The 20,874-nt window shown below is 41.7% G+C and overlaps 1 protein-coding gene across 1 annotated transcript in view; it reads right to left on the bottom strand.

Annotated features, from left to right (window-relative positions):
- The window catches only part of pde11a (phosphodiesterase 11a), a 428,873-nt gene that overhangs the window by 367,535 nt on the left and 40,464 nt on the right, over window positions 1-20,874 (bottom strand). Inside the window, exon 3 of the mRNA XM_051930468.1 lies at window positions 13,527-13,685. Within this exon, the coding sequence (XP_051786428.1) occupies window positions 13,527-13,685 (159 nt within the window). The remainder of the gene's footprint in view (window positions 1-13,526; window positions 13,686-20,874) is intronic.

Raw genomic sequence — 20,874 nt, 5'->3', positions numbered from 1 at the left:
TGAGCGAGTCCAAGAGGAGCTTGGAAACTCAGATGAGAACATGTCTGGCAGACCCAAAGCCACCACGAAGTCACAAGACAAGTTTCTGTGAGTCATCAGCTCGTGTGATGGGTGCTTCACAAGAACGAGCAGCGTCCACATCTCCAAATGTCTATCAGTTCAATGTTTCAATTGCAGAGGCCATTGAGTCTAACGGTGGTCCACAGCCCAGTCAAGCGTCTTTTTCTTAATATGTCATTTTAGCAATGGACTTGCTTACTGCCATTGGACCTGCCAAACCTGCTGCTTGAAGTCTTCTCTTCACAGTTGAACGTGGCACCTGATAATTTTGACCAGAACTGCTAAGCTGTGCTTGAAGCTGTGAGATGACAATCACGCAAGCTTGTCTTGCGATTCTGTTGTGGCCTTCTTCAACAAAATCAAATGTCTTAAGTGGTAGGAGTGGGTACTGTGTGTGTGCGTGTGTGCGCAGGAGTTGTGAACCAATGAGTACTCACCCGGACGTTCGATGCGTATAACGCAGCAGTGAAGAATTAGGAATGTGAGTGTTTTGGACCTTGCAAACCGAACAGCAGCTCATCTCTCCTATACACAGACACAGCAATCAGGCAGGGTCATGGCCAGGTTGATGGCCAAGTAATACTGTGCCCTTGCATTAATAATGTTCCTTGTATCACCCATCGACGGCAGGCGCTTATAGCTTGACCGCAATCTTTTCAGATTCGCTTTTGCGGCGAACTGCTACAGCGCTGGGAACCTGCGGTTGCTTCGGGACGCTCTTCTGCGTGTCGTCCCATTGGGTGGAATCCCACAAGAGTTTAGAAACCTTACGGTGCTTAAAGCATTTTTTAAAATTTTGTGTCCAAGTGTAGTGACTCTTCAGGCAAAAACAACTGTCATTGGAGAGGCTCCTTGTTAAAGTTACAAAAGAAGAAGAAGATTCCAGTGAGCCAACAGATAGCAGGGGTTCCATTAGTTAAGAGTGAAAGTCGACCAGGGGCGTCCCTAGGGTTTTCAGTGCCCGGGGACAACTGAAGATTTCGTACCCCCTCCTGTTTGCCAAAATGCAATGGGGAAGGGAAATTTGTGCGCCCCCTGGATGCTGCACCTGGGGACAGATGTCCCCCCCTTGCCCGCCCCCCAGCTCCGCCGACCTACACAATAACCCCCTCCTCCTCCTCTCTCTCATCTCCCTCACACTCGCCACAATTCATTTCAAAGGTAAAGTGCAAGTTAATTTGTTTTATGTATTTTTACTTTATATTTTGTATTAATTATCTATCCATCCATCCATTTTCCAACCCGCTGAATCCGAACACAGGGTCACGGGGGTCTGCTGGAGCCAATCCCAGCCAACACACGGCACAAGGCAGGAACCAATCCCGGGCAGGGTGCCAACCCACCGCAGGACACACACACACACACACCAAGCACACACTAGGGCCAATTTAGAATCGCCAATCCACCTAACCTGCATGTCTTTGTACTGTGGGAGGAAACCCACGCAGACACGGGGAGAACATGCAAACTCCACGCAGGGAGGACCCGGGAAGCGAACCCAGGTCCCCCAACTGCGAGGTAACAGCGCTACCCACTGCGCCACCATGCCGCCCTGTATTCATTATTTTCATATGAATATTTTTGGGTTGTGGAATGGATCATCTGAGTTTCCATTATTTCTTATGGGGAAATTTGCTTTGATATACGAGTGCTTTAGATTACAAGCACGTTTCCGGAACGAATTATACTCACAACCCAAGGTTCCACTGTATGTTGTAAGTACCATGGTGGATGGACTGGCATCTCGACTGGGATGGAAAGTGGATCCTTGCTTGGCTGGGAAGCCATAACAGAAGGAAAACATGAGAGGGAGCATAACCCAGCCGGGTTGGAGCTGCATTATCATCTCAGTCAGGGGATGGGCTGGGGGAGGTTGTTAATCAAGAGTGGTCCCTCCAGCAGTACATTAGATGGCAGTACTCGTCTGACGTGGACAGAGTTTGGATACCCGCAAGGATTTATGGGATTTGTAGTCCTGAGGGACAATCCTGTTGGCGCCAACAGAGAGTGCTGCAGGGAGAAGGACCCCCTGTTTCGGGAGGCTTCCGCTTGACCTGGAGGTACTTCCATCGCACTATGCCCTGACAGTGGAAGTACTCCGGGACCAACGTTAAAGGAAGCCATCCAGTCAGTCGTTTCCTCCCACAGTCCAAAGACATGCAGGTTTGGTGGATTGGCGATTCTAAATTGGCCCTAGTGTGTGCTTGGTGTGTGTGTGTGTTTGTGTGTGTCCTACGGTGGGTTGGCACCCTGCCCGGGATTGTTTCCTGCCTTGTGCCCTGTGTTGGCTGGGATTGGCTCCAGCAGACCCCCGTGACCCTGTGTTCAGATTCAGTGGGTTGGAAAATGGATAGATAGATAGATAGAGAAATAGATAGATAGATAGATAGATAGATAGATAGATAGATAGATAGATAGATAGATAGATAGATAGATAGATAGATAGATCTGCAGTGGGTTGGCACCCTGCCCGGGATTGGTTCATGCCTTGTGCCCTGTGTTGGCTGGGATTGGCTCCAGCAGACCCCCGTGACCCTGTGTTCGGATTTAGCGGGTTGGAAAATGGATGGATGGATGGATCCAGTCAGTCAGTCATTGTCCAACCCGCTATATCCTAACACAGGGTCACAGGGGTCTGCTGGAGCCAATCCTGGCCAGCACAGGGCACAAGGCAGGACCTTAACCTGCAATTGCTGAGCGCTTTGAGTAGTGAGAAAAGCGCTATATAAATGCAAAGAATTATTATTATTATTATTATTAACAAATCCTGGGCAGGGTGCCCACCCACCGCAGGGCACACACACCAAGCACACACTAGGGACAATTTAGAATCGCCAATGCACCTAAACTGCATGTCTTTGGACTGTGGGAGGAAACCCACGCAGACACGGGGAGAACATGCAAACTCCACACAGGGAGGACCCGGGAAACGAACCCAGGTCTCCTAACTGCAAGGCAGCAGCGCCAAAACTGCGCCACCCGGAAGCCATCCAGCATCCTTCAGTTAAGTCAGAGTCGGGAGGCAAAGGGCAAAGCTCCATTGGGTTTCCATAGGAGCCACCAGGGGGAACTGATGGGAGATTTAAAATTTCCTGTTCCAAGTTGGTTCTGTCTAACTCGGAAGTGCATTCTGGAAAAATTGATTTGGGCACCAGAAGTACTCCTGGGGTTGGGTTTATAAGGTAGCCCGCCAGTTTGGAGTCGGGAGATAAGAAGGACAGCACTCGCCTGAGAAGAGTGGAGGAGAAAAAAATGGATGGAAAGAAAGGATTGTGCCGATCGAGAGGGAGAAGCCTGCAACAAGGTGTTTTTGTTCAAAAAAATTAGCATATTTGAACCCGGGACTTGTGTGGTCTAGTTGCGTCTGTGGTTTTGGGGCTCAGAATTCATTCAGTCATCTCAGTTCATCACTTTTTCAAAGCCCATCACAATGACATTGGGCACAAGATGCTCATCCATATCAGGGAAGCCCTCAAAACACAGAAAAGACAATATATGAATAAAATGAATGATTATTAATATTGCTACTGTTTCCTAGCACTGTCCCTGAATTCACAGACAAGAAGATTCTACGCTGACTAGCTGAAAGAGACAAAAACTCAAGAGGGCCTGTAAAACTCCCCAGATGTCCATTTCTCCACTGAGATCTGAGCCAGCAAAAAAAAAAATGTGCGATTGCGCCGGGACTCGTTCTGTATACGGAGCAATAAACGGCCGTCCGTACCGCTAATAAAGCACAATTAATAATTAATCAGCGCTCGAAAAAGAGAAGTCAGCCGCTCTGTCCCCCTGACGGATATCGGGCTCAACAGAATCATCGCCCCAAACGCGCTGCATCAGCACTCGCTGGGGAGGACGCTGACAGTGACGAATGCGACCCGGAGTGTTGAATTCCGTCCCGTGTACTCGTGTCTTTATTGCTTTGTGAACGTACTAATTGAGTGGGCTCTGTTACTCGGCTGGGACTTAATGATACAACTGCTCTTGAAAAGGCATTAACGTAGTTCGAACTAATACAGTGGCTGTGTAATATAAGCATTGCGGTGCACCTCCAAAAGCGAAGGCGCTATAAAGTTCTTAGTATTGTGACAGAGTTCATTAATAGAACTGCAATCAGACGTGTCCTTAGAGGTTAAATGAATACCATTTACAAAATTCACTGTAAAAAATCCAGCAGAATTACATTAACCGTATATTTTCACAATAATTTTTGAATAGATAAATGTATGTAAATTTACACTTAATCTACTGTATGTTTTACTAGGCAGTATCAATTAGCTGCTTCAATGTGCATGACTACGTTATGAATAACTAGCTGTGCTCCCCATCTTAGACGGGTTGAAACCTAAGTAATTAACGCAGACCTCAGGGTTAACACTTGCAGTGCGCCATCTGTTGAAATGTATTCTATAATGCATGTAGTAATGAAATGCATTACGGTTGTCATTCCAACAGATGACGCATCACACAATTAATACAAAATGGCCTTTAACAGAGACATATGCATTGCACTTGTCATTCCTACAAATGGCGAATCACAAACATTTATAGCAATGGGTTGAAAGTAATCAACTTAGACTTCAGCATTAATGTTTGCAGTGCACCATCTACTTTCTTTTATGTGGACTCGTTCCCTGGACACTTTTAACTACTTTTTAATATTGTTTAATGTGAATTTGCCATTGGGATTAATAAAGTATCTATCTATTGGAATGTATTTTGTAATTCATGTAGTAATGAAGTGCGCTGCAAATTTTCATTCCAACTGATGCCACATCACAAACATTAGTACTGCTTTAAAAGCTCCCATACCAAATGGCCTTTAACAGATCTATCATTCTGATAGATGGCACATCACAAACATTTGTAGTAATAAAATGCATTGCATTTGTTATTCCAACAGATGGCACATCACACACATTAACACTGCTTTTACAAATCCCATGTGAAATGGCTTTTAAACAGAAACATATGCATATGCATTTTATTCCTACAGATTGTGCATCAAAGACATTTGTAGTAATGGTTTAGTAGGGTGTTGTACTGTGTTAGCCATTATGGATGCAAATGGGTTGAAATCTGAATAATCAATGTAGACTTCAGCATTAGCATTTGCAGTGTGCCCTCTATTGGAATGCATTTTGTAATTCATGTAATAATAAAATGCACTGCATTTTTCATTCCAACAGATGATGCATCACAAACATTAACACTGCTATTACGAATCCTATACAAAATGGTCTTTAACAGAGACATATGTATTGCATTTGTCATTCATACAGATGGTGCATCACAAACATTTATAGTAATGGGTTGAAATCTAAGCAATAAACATAGACTTAAGCATTAATGCTTGTCATGCACCATATATGCATTTCTTTTATCATTCCAACAGATGGTGCATCACAAACTTTTCCAGTAACAAAAAGTGCATTGCATTCATCATTCCAGCTGATGGCACTTCAGAAACATTAACACTGCTTCAATAAATCCCATACCAAATGGTCTTTAACAGAAATATATGTTTTGCATTTGTCATTCCAACAGATGGCATATTGCATTTATCTTAGCAACAGGCAATGCATCACAAACATTTGTGGTAATAAAATGCATTATTGCAAATGTTTGTAATATGCCATTTGTTGGAAAGACAAATGCAGTCCATCTGTCTTTGTTATATTTCATTTGGTAATGGATTCATAAAACCAATTTTAATGTTTATGATGCACCCTCTTTTTAAATGAGTGCCTGCACCAAAAAAAATCTGATATAGAAACCCTGCCGTACAAACATTTCTATTCAATTTACCTTTACAGATCATCTTGTGAATGTGCGTACATGAATGCACCTTGAACCTCACCTAATTCTCACCTTGGATTATGCTGACCAACCTCATAGATATACAGTCACCATGGGGCAGAACTGCATTGGTTGTTAGAGGAACATCCATCTGACAAAGAGAGCTGGCCATAGATAGATAGATAGATAGATAGATAGATAGATAGATAGATAGATAGATAGATAGATAGATAGATAGATAGATAGATAGATAGATAGATAGATAGATAGATAGATAGATAGATAGATAGATAGATCGATCAGTGTTTCCCAAACTCGGTCCTGGGGGACACACTGTGGCTGCAGGTTTTTGTTCCAACCAGCTTCCTAATCAGTAACAACACCTGATCACACTCATCTCATTTAATTAGCTGATATTATTTTTTTTTATTCTACATTCAGAAAAGCACAGCAGCATGCTTTTTACATTTATAAGACATTTAGAAATATTTCTGCTTTTGCTATAGATGTACAGTAAATGCTTAACTCTCTTTTGTTGATTTTATTATATTTTGCCCTTTCTCTGTGCTGTTTTTCCCCTTCGTTGTATCTTATTAATGACAATTAAAAATTAGCAGAGCAGACACCCAGGCAAACGACACAGAATAATCAAAGGCTGCAACTACTTTAGCATCAGATCCACTAATTAGTAAATAATTGATTAATTATAAACAATTAGAACACCTAGAAAAGTAGAATGAAAATAAAGATGAAAATAGTGTTAAAAAGAAAAAAATACATTATTCCCATATAATGTATTCCCTCTATTAGCACTAAAACATAAGTAACATGATAGTTAGAATTGGATACTAACTCTCACCTATTCTGTTTCTCTTCTCAGTACTCAAATGTGGCACTTGGTGCCACGGCCCACCTGCCAAGTTGTTTTGCCTGCCTAAGTTAAAGTCATCCCTGATGGAGGATCGCAGGAATCATCGGGTAGAGGGGTCCTTTCATCGGATTGGCTGGCCCAGCAATGTCTCAGCTGTGGAATGGCCAATAGGATGAGGCAGCTTGATGGATGAGGTCTCCAAGACTCTAAATATATCCAAATCATATTATGGGATATCATCTACTGTTAAATTTTGCTCCGTACTTCTAAAATTTTTATTTTTATACTGTATTGAGGATGACTTGTGTTCTGTGTATTGTATTGTATTGTATTGTATTGTATTGTATTGTGTTGACCCCCCTTCTTTTTGACACCCACTACACGCCCAACCTACCTGGAAAGGGGTCTCTCTTTGAACTGCCTTTCCCGAGATTTCTTCCATTTTTTTCCCTACAAGGGTTTTTTTCCTTGTCTTCATAGAGAGTCAAGGCTGGGGGGCTGTCAAGAGGCAGGGTCTGTTAAAGTCCATTGCGGCACTTCTTGTGTGATTTTGGGCTATACAAAAAATAAATTGTATTGTATTGTATTGTATTGTATATAATTGCTTGGTACATTTTAATATATATATATATATATATATATATATATATATATATATATATATATATATATATATATATATATATATATATACTGCGGTGGGTTGGCACCCTGCCCAGGATTGGTTCCTGCCTTGTGCCCTGTGTTGGCTGGGATTGGCTCCAGCAGACCCCCGTGACCCTGTAGTTAGGATTCAGCGGGTTGGAAAATGGATGGATGGATGGAAGGATGGATATATATATATATATATTATATATATATATATATATATATATATATATATATATATATATATATTATATATGTTATATATTTTTTTTTTACCAAACTTAGTTTTCTAATTTCTATATTGTTCCCAAAACACAAAACTTGGGAAATAACACATCACTTAATTAGCCCAGGAGTCCAATTAAAAACAAGCTGGTTGGAACAAAAACCTGCAGCCACAGTGAGTCCCCCAGGACCGAGGTTGGGATAGATAGATAGATAGATAGGTAGATGGATAGATAGATAGATAGATAGATAGATAGATAGATAGATAGATAGATAGATAGATAGATAGATAGATAGATAGATAGATAGATAGATAGATAGATATGAAAGGCACTATATAATAGATAGTGATAAATAATTATAATATACTAGGTATGTTATCTCTCAAAGACAGGTAGTTGAATAATTTCTAAATATTTGCTATTCTTGGTCCTCCGTGTGTATCTGAATGTCTCTTTCTCAGTTGTGTTCCCATAATCCTTATTTCTCAGACTCTTGTCGTTAATTTCGAGGCAGTTTTCTAACGTCTTCATTTAATTTTATGCTTTCCGTATTCCATCTCAAACTCGCACTTCCTCTTTCCTTGCGTCGCCAAAGCCAAACTGACCAATCAGATTGCTCTATGGCACTCGACACGCAGACCTTCATGTTTTATTACATATTAGATTACAGAATACGTGAAGTGGGCACTACTGACACCTGACCCATTAACTCCTTACTGTTCTGGCCACGGAGGATACTGGAGGGACTCATCATCTACTCCAGTACCGTCCAGAACTTTCTGTCTGATTCGTAGATCACCCCTCTACTTCTGGTCTTCTGCCTGGTGCCCATTCCCAGGTCATGCTGCCCCTTTGCCATCCCTATTTACTCCTCACTTTTAAACTCCCCACTGACAACCAGGCTGCTCTTTTCTCCACAGACAAATATCAGCTGGACTGCACACCATTTCAGTTCAGCTGACATGCTCACCACCACTACACCAAAAAAAAAATTAACGCCCGCCACTCACTCCAGCCCAGCCTATCCATGTTATTTCACCCGGCCTTTATGTCGCCCCTTTTCTCCTCTCAATGTCAGTCTTGATTGACATGACGGGCAGCTCTCCATGGTGGTCTCTGCCTCCCACTCCAGATCCAAGTGTCTCACGGTGACCACGCTGCACAACAGTATGTTGGATATTAATGAAGTGGTCCATGTAAAAAATTGATAAGCCCAGCCCTATAGCTTGATTTTTAGTGATTTGAGTATTTCACATGCTGTTTTGTAATTATTTTCATTGATCCTGCCACACCCCTGAAAGTTTTCTGAGCCCCCAATTGAGAACCTGGTGGACCCTAAAGCTTCAATGTCTATGTTGGCGTATCATTTTATTTTTTTCTTATACCCAACACTTACCAGAACACCAGTAAGTCTGAGGCCACATGTAGAACTGTAACGCAGAACCGGTTTGACCCTCTAAGCGTCCCCAGTTCGCCTTCAGCTCCTGGTGATGTAATAGTGGTAGGTGATTCTATTGTTAGGAACCTCAACATCACTTGCCCTAATAGAAAATCTTTTGTTTCTTGTTTTCCCGGTGCTCGTGTCCGAGATGTGACGAGACGTGCGCCGGCGATCTACAAGAACAGGGCAGTTGGAGCAATTGTTTTACATGCTGGCGTAAACGACATAAGGCACCGACAGTCTGAGATCCTCAAGGCAGACTTCACTGCATTAATTAAAGACACAAAGGAGAGGACCCCATCGGCAAAGATATTCATCTCGGGTCCACTCCCTCTCGTCAGACGATCAAACGAGTACTACAGTCGTCTGCTTGGTTTAAACAACTGGCTGCAGGGCTTCTGCAAGAATCAAGACATCTGCATGTTCTCCCCGTGTCTGCGTGGGTTTCCTCCGGGCGCTCTGGTTTCCTCCCACAGTCCAAAGACATGCTGGTTAGGTGGATTGGCGATTCTAAATTAGCCCTAGTGTGTGCTTGGTGTGTGGGTGTGTTTGTGTGTGTCCTGCGGTGGGTTGGCACCCTGCCCGGGATTGGTTCCTGCCTTGTGCCCTGTGTTGGCTGGGATTGGCTCCAGCAGACCCCCGTGACCCTGTGTTCGGATTCAGCGGGTTGGAAAATGGATGGATGGATGGATGGGTTCATCAACAACTGGGACCTCTTTTGGGAAAGACCGCGTTTTTTCAAGCAAGATGGCCTGCATCCGAATAGCTTCGGCGCCCGGGTCCTCTCCGAAAACATATCCAAGGTAATTCGTTTATCTTGACTATCTATCTCTGCTTTTAACCCCTTCCGAAATGCCACTCCTGTGCTTGGTCATGATAATTGTTTAATAAAATCTTCCATAAAAGTGCACAACATAAATACTGTAATAACCAATCTTAATGCACATAGAAAATCTAGGCAATACGGCATAAACACCAATAATTTAATTAAAGTTACTACTTTAGATGAACAATGTATTAAAACTGTAAAAACAGATCATAGATTAAACAAAAAATTCACACAGAGCGGCGCTAATAAAAATAACTTAATTCCTGTTCCATATATCAATAACACACATAGCATTCATCTCTGCTCCTCCGAAACATTGAATATGGCACTATTAAATATTAGACTTTAACTAACAAGACGTTTTTTATCAACGATCTTATTAGTGATAAAAAAATAGATTTTATTGCACTAAGTGAAACGTGGCTTAGCTCAGATGGCGCAGCTGTTTTAATCGAATCTGCGCCTCCGGATTACAGTTTTACTCGTGCTGATCACCAAGGAAAGAGAGGTGGAGGGCTAGCAAACATTTACTCAAGCAGGTTAAAATGTAAAAATATCAGTTTTGGTAAATTCAAGTCTTTTGAGTATCTCGCCATTATTATTCAGGGAGATTCTCACGTTCTAGTATTATCCGTGTATAGACCTCCAAAATTCAACGCGTCTTTCTTTGAGGAATTCTCTGACTTGATGTCAATCTTAATTACGAACTATGACACACTCTTAATAGTCGGCGACTTTAATTTTCATATAGATAATCAATGTGACCAAAAAGTAAAAGAATTTATGAACCTCCTGGACTCTTTTGATTTGAGACAGCTCGTTAATCAGCCTACACATAAAGCAGGTCATGCGTTAGACTTAGTGATTACTAAAGGACTAAAAGTTGATATAAAGCAGGTCATTGATATTGGTCTATCAGACCATTTTCTTCTACTTTTTAATATAGAAATAATGATAGAAAACACTCATGAGAAGCATATTGTTAAAAAACGGTTCTTTGACTCATCAGCAGCTTTAAAACTTTCAAACATTCTAACCAATCAGTCCGTTGATAGTGCCAATTATAATAGCGAGGAGAATGTAAATAGTAAGGTGGAAAGATTTAATACTAAAGTGAGGGCTGCTGTTGACTTAGTTGCACCTGAAAAGACATTTAAAAAATCTTCTAGCATTGTTATACCATGGAAGACCCAAAGAGTGTCTGATTTAAAGAGAACATGCCGTAGAGCTGAGCGTAAATGGAGGAAGACTAAACTATTGACTATGAAATATTAAAAGTTAAAATAACAGAATACAATAACACAGTCCGTCTTGAGAGGCGCTGCTATTTCTCTAAGATTATAAATAACAATGCTAGTAATCCCAGAGTCTTATTTTCGACAATTGATCATCTGTTAAACCAGGTAACTCAAAGGAATGCCTCCTAAGTACTTCCAGTAAAACCTGTGAGGCTATCGCTGTATTTTTTCAATCAAAAAATTAATGATATTAGAAATAACATAGTATATCTCCCCAACACTAAGGATCCTCCTAAACCCCAGTACCCCATAATAAACAAATTAAAGTCTTTCACTAGGATAGATTTACATAAAATAATTTCTCAAATGAAACCCTCGTGCCTTTGACCCAATACCAACTAATTTTTTCAAAGAAGTATCGGGCGTGCTTAGTGATAATGTTTTTGACATAGTAAATTCGTCATTATTTACGGGGGTCTTCCCAGACTGTCTTAAGACTGCGGTAGTTAAACCCCTACTTAAGAAAAATAATCTCGATCCCTCTGCTCTTGAAAATTATAGACCCATCTCTAACCTGCCTTTCTTAAGTAAAATTCTAGAGAAGGCAGTCATTATACAGTTAAATGAGCACCTCAATAAACATGCTATTCTTGATAAATTTCAGTCAGGTTTTAGAACAAATCACAGCACAGAAACTGCACTCGTTAAAGTAGTAAATGACTTGCGGGTAAATGCAGACAGAGGCCATTTATCTGTTCTCATCCTCTTAGATCTGAGTGCCGCATTTGACACCATTGATCATAATATTCTTAAGAATCGCTTTAGTCAATGGGTGGGCCTCTCTGGCAGTGTCTTAAATTGGTTTGAATCCTACCTGGCAGGGAGAAAATTCTTTGTTAGTTGTGGTAATTACAACTCAAAGACACATGATATCCTATATGGTGTTCCACAAGGCTCTATCCTGGGTCCACTGCTCTTCTCAATCTACATGCTTCCATTAGGTCAGATTATCTCTGGGCACAATGTGAGCTACCACAGCTATGCTGATGACACACAGCTGTATTTATCAATAGCACCTGATGACCCCAAATCTCTTGATTCGCTAACACAATGTCTAACTTGTATCTCAGAATGGATGAATAGTAACTTTCTCAAATTAAATAAAGAAAAAAACAAAATCTTAGTGATTGGCAATAATGGATACAATGAGGCTATTAGAAATAAACTGGATGCATTAGGATCAAAAGTCAAATCGGAGGTAAAACGCTTAGGGGTAACCGTTGATTGTAATCTGAATTTTAAATCGCATATTAATCAGATCACTAGGACAGCATTTTTTCACCTAAGAAACATAGCAAAAGTTAGACCTCTTATATCATCGAAAGATGCAGAGAAATTAGTTCATGCGTTTGTTTTCAGTCGGCTAGATTACTGTAACGCACTCCTCTCAGGACTACCCAAAAAAGACATCAATCGTTTGCCATTAGTGCAGAATGCAGCTGCTAGAATCCTTACCAGGAAAAGAAAATCCGAACACATGTCTCCAGTTTTGATGTCACTACACTGGTTACCTGTGTCATTCAGAATTGACTTTAAAATTCTGCTTATGGTTTATAAAGCTTTAAATAATCTCGCCCCGGCTTATATATCGGAATGTCTGACACCTTATATTCCAAATCGTAACCTCAGATCCTCAACTGAGTGTCTCCTTAGAATTCCAAGAGCAAAACTTAAAAGAAGTGGTGAGGCGGGCGGCCTTCTGCTGTTATGCACCTACAATCTAGAATAGCCTGCCAGTAGGAATTCGTCAGGCTAATACAGTGGAGCACTTTAAAAAACTACTGAAAACACATTACTGTAACATGGCCTTCTCATAACTTCACCGTAATTTAATCCTGATACTCTGTATATCCAATTCATTATAATAACTATTCATTCAAAATCTGTACTAACCCCTACTCTCTCTTCTGTTTCCTTTTCCGGTGTCCTGTTGGTGGTGGCGTGCGGCCATCTACCCAAAGCACCATGATGTTCCAACAATGATGGATGGATTAAAAGCCAGAAGTCTGTATGACCATCACCATCAAGTGACTATTTCATTTATGTTAGGTAGAATGCCCAGAGGGGACTGGGCGGTCTCGTGGCCTGGAACCCCTACAGATTTTATTTTTTTCTCCAGCCTTCTGGAGTTTTTTTTTGTTTTTTCTGTCCACCCTGGCCATCGGACCTTACTCCTTTGTATGTTAAATAATGTTGTCTTATTTTAATTTCTTATTTTGTCTTTTATTTTTCTTCTCTTCGTTATGTAAAGCACTTTGAGCTACTTTTTGTATGAAAATGTGCTATAGAAATAAATGTTGTTGTTGTTGATGTCCCTGGCACTCCCGTCCCCGCCTTGTAACGCCATCCTTACCTTTTCGTCATCCTCAGTGAAGACCTCTCCCTCCGGGTTTTTATTGATCGCTTGCGCTACGCCGATGATCTCCCCATCGCTGTTGCGAATAGGCATGCAGAGCAGGGACTTGGTCTTGTATCCCGTCAGCTTATCAATTTCATCGCTGAAGCGGCGGTCCTGGAAAATCAAGCAAACAAGAAAGCGTGTGAATGTGGCAGTCACCAAGAGAGGAGAAAAGAAAAGAAAGAAAAATCGTAAACATTTGGGGATTGAAGCTCATGCCGAGAGGAAATCCTACCCAGGAAATAGTTGATATAGTACCTTTCTCCGGATGGGATGGCAATACACCCTACGTTGTGTTAACAGGTATATGTTGACTTGCTTTGTGTCACTCAGAGGGACAGGAACAGCTTCTAGGTGCTACCTGGAGTTTTACTTTTGGCTTTATGAAGAACAAAAGTGTTATGAGAAATGAAAGGAGACAAACCGGCCCATGAGGGTGCACATATCCAGAAACAGGGATGAGCAAATCCCATGGAGTTCACTTTGGCAAAACCATGGAAATGTTCGAGAACTTCACCGGACATGGCAAAAGTCATTGACGTCAATGGGGACAGAGAAACTGAACTCGTTTTCAGTGGATTATTATGGTGCAACGGTCCTCTATGTGTGTCCCTGATGGCTAGAGAAGCGTCTGCCAACTACACTGCACCGAATACTGTGGCCAAAAACTGCGCCACCAGGCCTCAGACAACAAAAGATGCAAACAGAATGACAGCAATAACTGGCAATAACTAATTACGAGGGCAATCCCAAAAGTAAGGTCTCCAAAGCAGTGGGGACGTAGAGAAACTGTTCATACGGCTGTTGGCCACACTGTTGTGATTGGTGCTTCCTCCACTCCCAAACAAGCATGTGCGGCTTCGCCAGGATGCTCAATCTTGGCTTGGCAGCCCTTGAAAATGGAGCTCCCGTTGAACGCTACCGCCAAGTACGAAGTTCGCGCAGGAGACCGTCAATTTCCGTCTAGACAGTCGTGAAGGTTGAGGAAAACATGCGTAAAGATCGGCGGTTGGAACTTCATCACCTACCCACCCTATAGTCCGGACTTGGCACCCAGTGACTACCACCTGTTCCCTAAGTTGAAAGAAGGCGATTCTGCTCTAACGAAGAGGTGAAAGATGAGGTTCAACACTTCCTGAAGGACATGGCGGCGAGCTGGTATGACATGGGCATTCTAAAACTACCACAGCGTCTACAAAAATGCATCGACCGAAATGGCGATTATGTAGAAAAACAAATAAGTCTTTAACCTTTAAAATGATGTAAACATTATAGAAAATAAACGGTTGTTTGTATTTCTAAAAAAATAGGAGACCTTACTTTTGGGATTGCCCTCGTGTATATATATATATATATATATATATATATATATATATTGTGGCAGACGGCCGGGGTCCATGCCCAGCCAGGATGCCCCTGCACACTATACCCAGGGCGAGCAGCCCTGGACAGTGCAATACAAACCCCCCCCCCGGACGCTAGATGGCCGCCCCCCCCCCTGGGGTGGAGTGGTGCCTCGGTTTCCCACAGGGCTCCATGAGAATTAGAGTTGGGTGCCACCCTGTTGGGTCCCACAGGCACCGCCAAGGGGGTGCTGTGTTAGGGACTCCTGAGCCCGTGTGGGCAGCCTATCCATCACACCCGAAAGTGCAGCCGGAACTCGGGGGATCAAAAAAACTCCTCTTTGGATCCTGAAGTGATAGCACACTATCGTCCGATCTCCAACCTTCCATTTTTGTCTAAGGTTTTGGAAAAGGTTGTTTTGGTCCAGCTTCAGAATCACCTCAAAAAATTCAATCAGTACAGAGACAGCCCTGGTCAGAGTCACCAATGACCTCCTGATGGTTGCTGACCAGGGCTCTCCATCACTCCTTATCCTCCTGGACCTCACAGCTGCATTTGATACGGTAGATCATAATGTTCTCCTTCATCATCTTCACTATATGATTGGACTTTCTGGTATTACTTTGGAGTGGTTCGAGTCCTATCTTACAGATAGGGCTGAGTGTGTGGCCTTGGAGGATGCTAAGTCTCATACCCACACTGTCACCTGTGGGCTCCCACAAGGATCAGTCCTTTAATATCTATATGCTACCCCTGGGTCACATCATCCGCAAGCATGGAATTTCATTCCATTGCTATGCCGATGATATGCGGCTCTATGTGAGACTGGATTCGACTTCTCTTATACAGAAGGAACTCCGAGTCCAGCTCAGGGCGGCGAAGGAGCAGTACAGGAGAAAGCTGAAGCAGAAGTTGCAGAATAACAGCATGAAGGAAGTGTGGGATGGGATGAAGATCATCACTGGCTGCAGCTCCAAGCAGGGTACCACCATCGAGACAGAAGTGAAGAGAGCAAACCAAATGAACAACTTCTTTAACAGATTTGACCACCCTAACCCACTCTCACTCTCACCTCGGAGTACTGTACCCTCCACACATCCTTCTGCTGATACCAGCATTGGAGAGACATCCCCACCCATAATTACAACAGTGCAAGTGAGCAGAGAGCTGAGGAGACTTTGTGCCAGCAAAGCAGTGGGTCCAGATGGAGTATCGCCACGACTGCTGAAGGTCTGTGCATTGGAGCTGGGGGGTCCTCTACAGCGCATCTTCAACCTGAGCCTGGAACAGGGGCTTTGGAAAACATCTTGCATCACCCCAATCCCAAAGGTATCACGTCCTAGTGAGCTGAATGACTTCCGGCCTGTTGCTCTGACATAACATGTGATGAAGACCATGGAGAGGCTGCTGCTTCACCACCTGAGGCCACAGGTTCAACACGCCCTCGACCCTCTGCAGTTTGCATATCAGGAGAAGGTGGGAGCGGAGGATGCCATCATCTATATGCTACACCGATCCCTCTCCCACTTGGACAGAGGCAGTGGTGCTGTAAGCATTATGTTTCTAGACTTCTCTAGTGCCTTCAACACAATCCAACCTCTGCTCCTTAGGGATAAGCTGACAGAGATGGGAGTAGATTCAGTATGTGTGTCTCGGGAACTGCAGGTCTGACATTGTGGTCAGCAGCACAGGAACGCCACAGGGGACTGTACTTTCTCCGGTCCTGTTCAGCCTATATACATCGGACTTCCAATACAACTCGGAGTCCTGCCACGTGCAAAATTTCGCTGATGACACTGCTATCGTGGGCTGCATCAGGAGTGGACAGGAGGAGGAGTATAGGAACCTCATCAAGGATTTTGTTAAATGGTGCAACTCAAACCACCTACAACTGAACACCAGCAAAACCAAGGAGCTGGTGGTGGATTTTAGGAGGCCCAGACCCTCATATAAGGTGGCAGTACTCGTAATATTCTCACTATGATCAGGTAATCTACCAATCATATGAAAATACTATGAACAATCTAAAGCCAGAAAAATAAATTTGGACGTGAGCGTCAGTAAGCTCTGCACCCTCAGAACCAAGTTACCCAAACTCTTCTCTAACATTTCAGTCATTATTTACCGCTATGATCTTTCTGATCATACAAGAGGTCATTACGTTAGCATTTGACGAGAAGAATTCATAATGAATTGTAGAATTACGGTATTTGAGGGTCCCTCTCGAGTGCCCCTTTCTCTTGCACGATTTCACTCAAAAACTAATCAGCACATCGTCATCTCATAACAGGCTGAAGTTTCCAGTTTGGTATTTTACTGCACAGCAATTTTAGCTCTAAACCATCCTCAAGAAACTCTGACACACAGACAGACAGACACCCATCATGAAGATATATTGATGTTTTCGGTATCAGGGGACCCTAAAACATCGAGATCTGTTGAAAACCGAAGATCAAAATCTTTGACGAATCTAAAACTTCCACTCCACCCCCATAGACAATAGGTTATGGTGGGGTTGGGTGCAAAGCACAAATTTAATAAAGAGATTTGAAAAGCAAAAGAACATTTGACAATAAAAGTTTTTTGTAATATTTGCAAACTCAGATAGGTTTTTGTGATCTTTAAATCCACTTAACTAAAGGTTAAAGAAGCATGAAGTTTAGTGGATCTTCAAGCCTTCTTCATTCCTACAGATCTTTGCATATCACCATCGCTTGCTTGCAGTCATTTTTCTGTTCCCTAATTCCTCTACCATGTCATCCACCCAATTAGGATACTCATTATCTCCCCCCATCTCTGGCACTCCTGGGAGAGTACTTTATTAAGGTTTGAATACGCAATGGGAGGAAAATGGAGAGTCCACCCAATGAGAAGGATTTAGGAGTCATAGTGTTCTCAACATGATCAACTACCAGACAGTGTTCAGAAGCCATTAAGAAGGCTAACAGAATGTCAGGTTATATAGCGCCTTGATGTGTGGAGTACAAGTCACAGGAGGTTCTGCTCAAGCTTTATAACACACTGGTGAGGCCTCATCTGGAGTACTGGGTGCAGTTTGGGTCTGCAGGCTACAAAAAGGACAAGGACCAGAGAAGAGCGACTAGGCTGATTCAGGGCTACAGGGGATGAGTTATGAGGAAAAAGAGCTGAGCCTTCACAGTTTAAGTAAAAGAAGATGAAGAGGAGACCTGACTGAAATGTTTAAAATTATGAAGGGAATTAGTCCAGTAGATCAAGACGGTGACTTTAAAATGAGTTGATCAAGAACACAGGGACACAGTTGGAAACTTGTTAAGGGGAAATTTCACACAAACATTAGGAAGGCTTGGACCTGAACAGGCCTAAAATGGAGCCCTGACTTTAAAAGTTCAAAAAATAACTCAATTGCTCAAAAATAAATCAAAAATACCCCTCAAGGGAGTAAAACTGTCAAAATGTCTAGCTTGAATGAAAAGCACAAAACAGAATCTTTATAAAAGAAGCAACATTTGTTTCTGTTTTGCACTTATCTGACATAAAAAGACTGAACCAGTCCTGCTTCCTATTGTCCTGAGGCCTCCTGTCCTCTTCATCACCGGCACAGCAACCTGTCATCGATTTACATTGTTCAGGTGACAGTCACATGACTAAAAAAGGCAGAGCAGGCCAAAAGAATACAATGAAGACAACCGCACTACAACAGTGTCCAAGAGCATAACTTTATACTGTAAACCTGACATGCCGTAAAAATGTCAAATAAATTGCACAAAGCAATAGGACCATCAAAGGCCTGACAAATTACTCAAATTATAACACACGATAGATAGATAGATAGACAGATAGATAGATATGAAAGGCACTATATAATGATAGATAGATAGATATGAAAGGCACTATATAATACATAGACAGACAGATAGATAGATATGAAAGGCACTATATAATAGATAGATAGATATGAAAGGCACTATATAATACATTGTCTGTCTGACAGACAGACAGACAGACAGACAGACAGACAGACAGACAGACAGATAGATAGATAGATAGATAGATAGATAGATAGATAGATAGATAGATAGATAGATAGATAGATATGAAAGGCACTATATAATGATAGATAGATAGATATGAAAGGCACTATATAATACATAGATAGACAGACAGATAGACAGATAGATAGATATGAAAGGCACTATATAATACATAGATAGACAGACAGATAGACAGATAGATAGATATGAAAGGCACTATATAATGATAGATAGATAGATATGAAAGGCACTATATAATACATAGACAGACAGACAGATAGATATGAAAGGCACTATATAATACATTGTCTGACAGACAGACAGACAGACAGACAGACAGACAGATAGATAGATAGATAGATAGATAGATAGATAGATAGATAGATAGATAGATAGATAGATAGATAGATAGTGCCTTTCCTATCTATCTATCTATCTATCTATCTATCTATTTATTACATAGTTCCTTTCATATCTATCTATCTGTCTATCTGTCTGTCTATCTATCTATTACATAGTGCCTTTCATATCTATCTGTCTATTACATAGATAGATAGACAGATAGATAGATAGATAGATATGAAAGGCACTATATAATACATAGACAGACAGACAGATAGATAGATATGAAAGGCACTATATAATGATAGATAGATATGAAAGGCACTATATAATACATAGACAGACAGACAGACAGATAGATATGAAAGGCACTATATAATAGATAGATAGATATGAAAGGCACTATATAATACATAGACAGACAGACAGATAGATATGAAAGGCACTATATAATAGATAGATAGATATGAAAGGCACTATATAATACATTGTCTGTCTGACAGACAGACAGACAGACAGACAGACAGACAGACAGATAGATAGATAGATAGATAGATAGATAGATAGATAGATACTGCCTTTCATATCTATCTATCTCTATCTATCTATTACATAGTGCCTTTCATATCTATCTATCTATCTATGAAAGGCACTATGTAATAGATAGATTCTTGTTGATCTGAATTAGAAACTGAATCATTATCTGAGGCATAACTCTCATTCATTTAATTTGCAAACTGAATCGTTACTTGAGAATGAGTCACACGTTTCTCGCTCATTTGATTCCCGACCTCAGTCAGTACCTGATAATTAGGTGGATGGTTCTGGTTTATTTGTATCTGTGACACGCCATGTAGTGGGAATTAGGAACACCAGCCTACACTCTAGGTGTCTAGTATGTGGGACTGAGCGTGACCAGGATGATAGTGTAAGACAGGGAGACACGGACACAAAAAGGGTTGGGTTTTTGAAAAATAAGTGAGGTTTTATTTACAGGTGCACTTAACAAAAACCATGTCCTGCAGAATTTATATATTAATACACAGTCCAATACCGCAAAAGACACACGAAAACAGTAAGTAAATGAAGCTCAAAAATAGTGACTATATACAAAAAAAAACTGCACCAATAACCATAACCCAAATAAATACCTCCACCAAAATTACTCCAGAGATATTTATACAAGAACAAATATTTACAAAAAATAAGGCACAAGCCGTAATGCTTGGTAAATTCAAAAACTATTCTACCAAGTACCTTTCTCCAAGAAGATCTAGTCAGAAAGGAACCATCCTCTAGGGTCCATGAGTCCCTTTTATATTCGGCGCCCTTGTGCCGACCAATTAAGCTGTCCTACGTCATCTCTCTACAACCACGCGATGACGAGAACGCGTCTGCGAGAAGTGGCGTCTCCTGCCCTGCAAAAGTACTATAATAGTTCAAGCAAGACCTGGGGACCTGGGTTCACTTCCCGGGTCCTCCCTGCGTGGAGTATGCATGTTCTCCCCGTGTCTGCGTGGGTTTCCTCCCACAGTCCAAAGACATGCATTTTAGGTGAATTGGCGATTCTAAATTGGCCCTAGTGTGTGGGTGGTGTGTGGGTG

This window comes from Erpetoichthys calabaricus, chromosome 8 (genome assembly GCF_900747795.2).
Source record: "Erpetoichthys calabaricus chromosome 8, fErpCal1.3, whole genome shotgun sequence".
Taxonomy (NCBI): Eukaryota; Metazoa; Chordata; class Cladistia; order Polypteriformes; family Polypteridae; genus Erpetoichthys; species Erpetoichthys calabaricus.
This window is presented reverse-complemented; position numbering and strand designations above follow the sequence as displayed.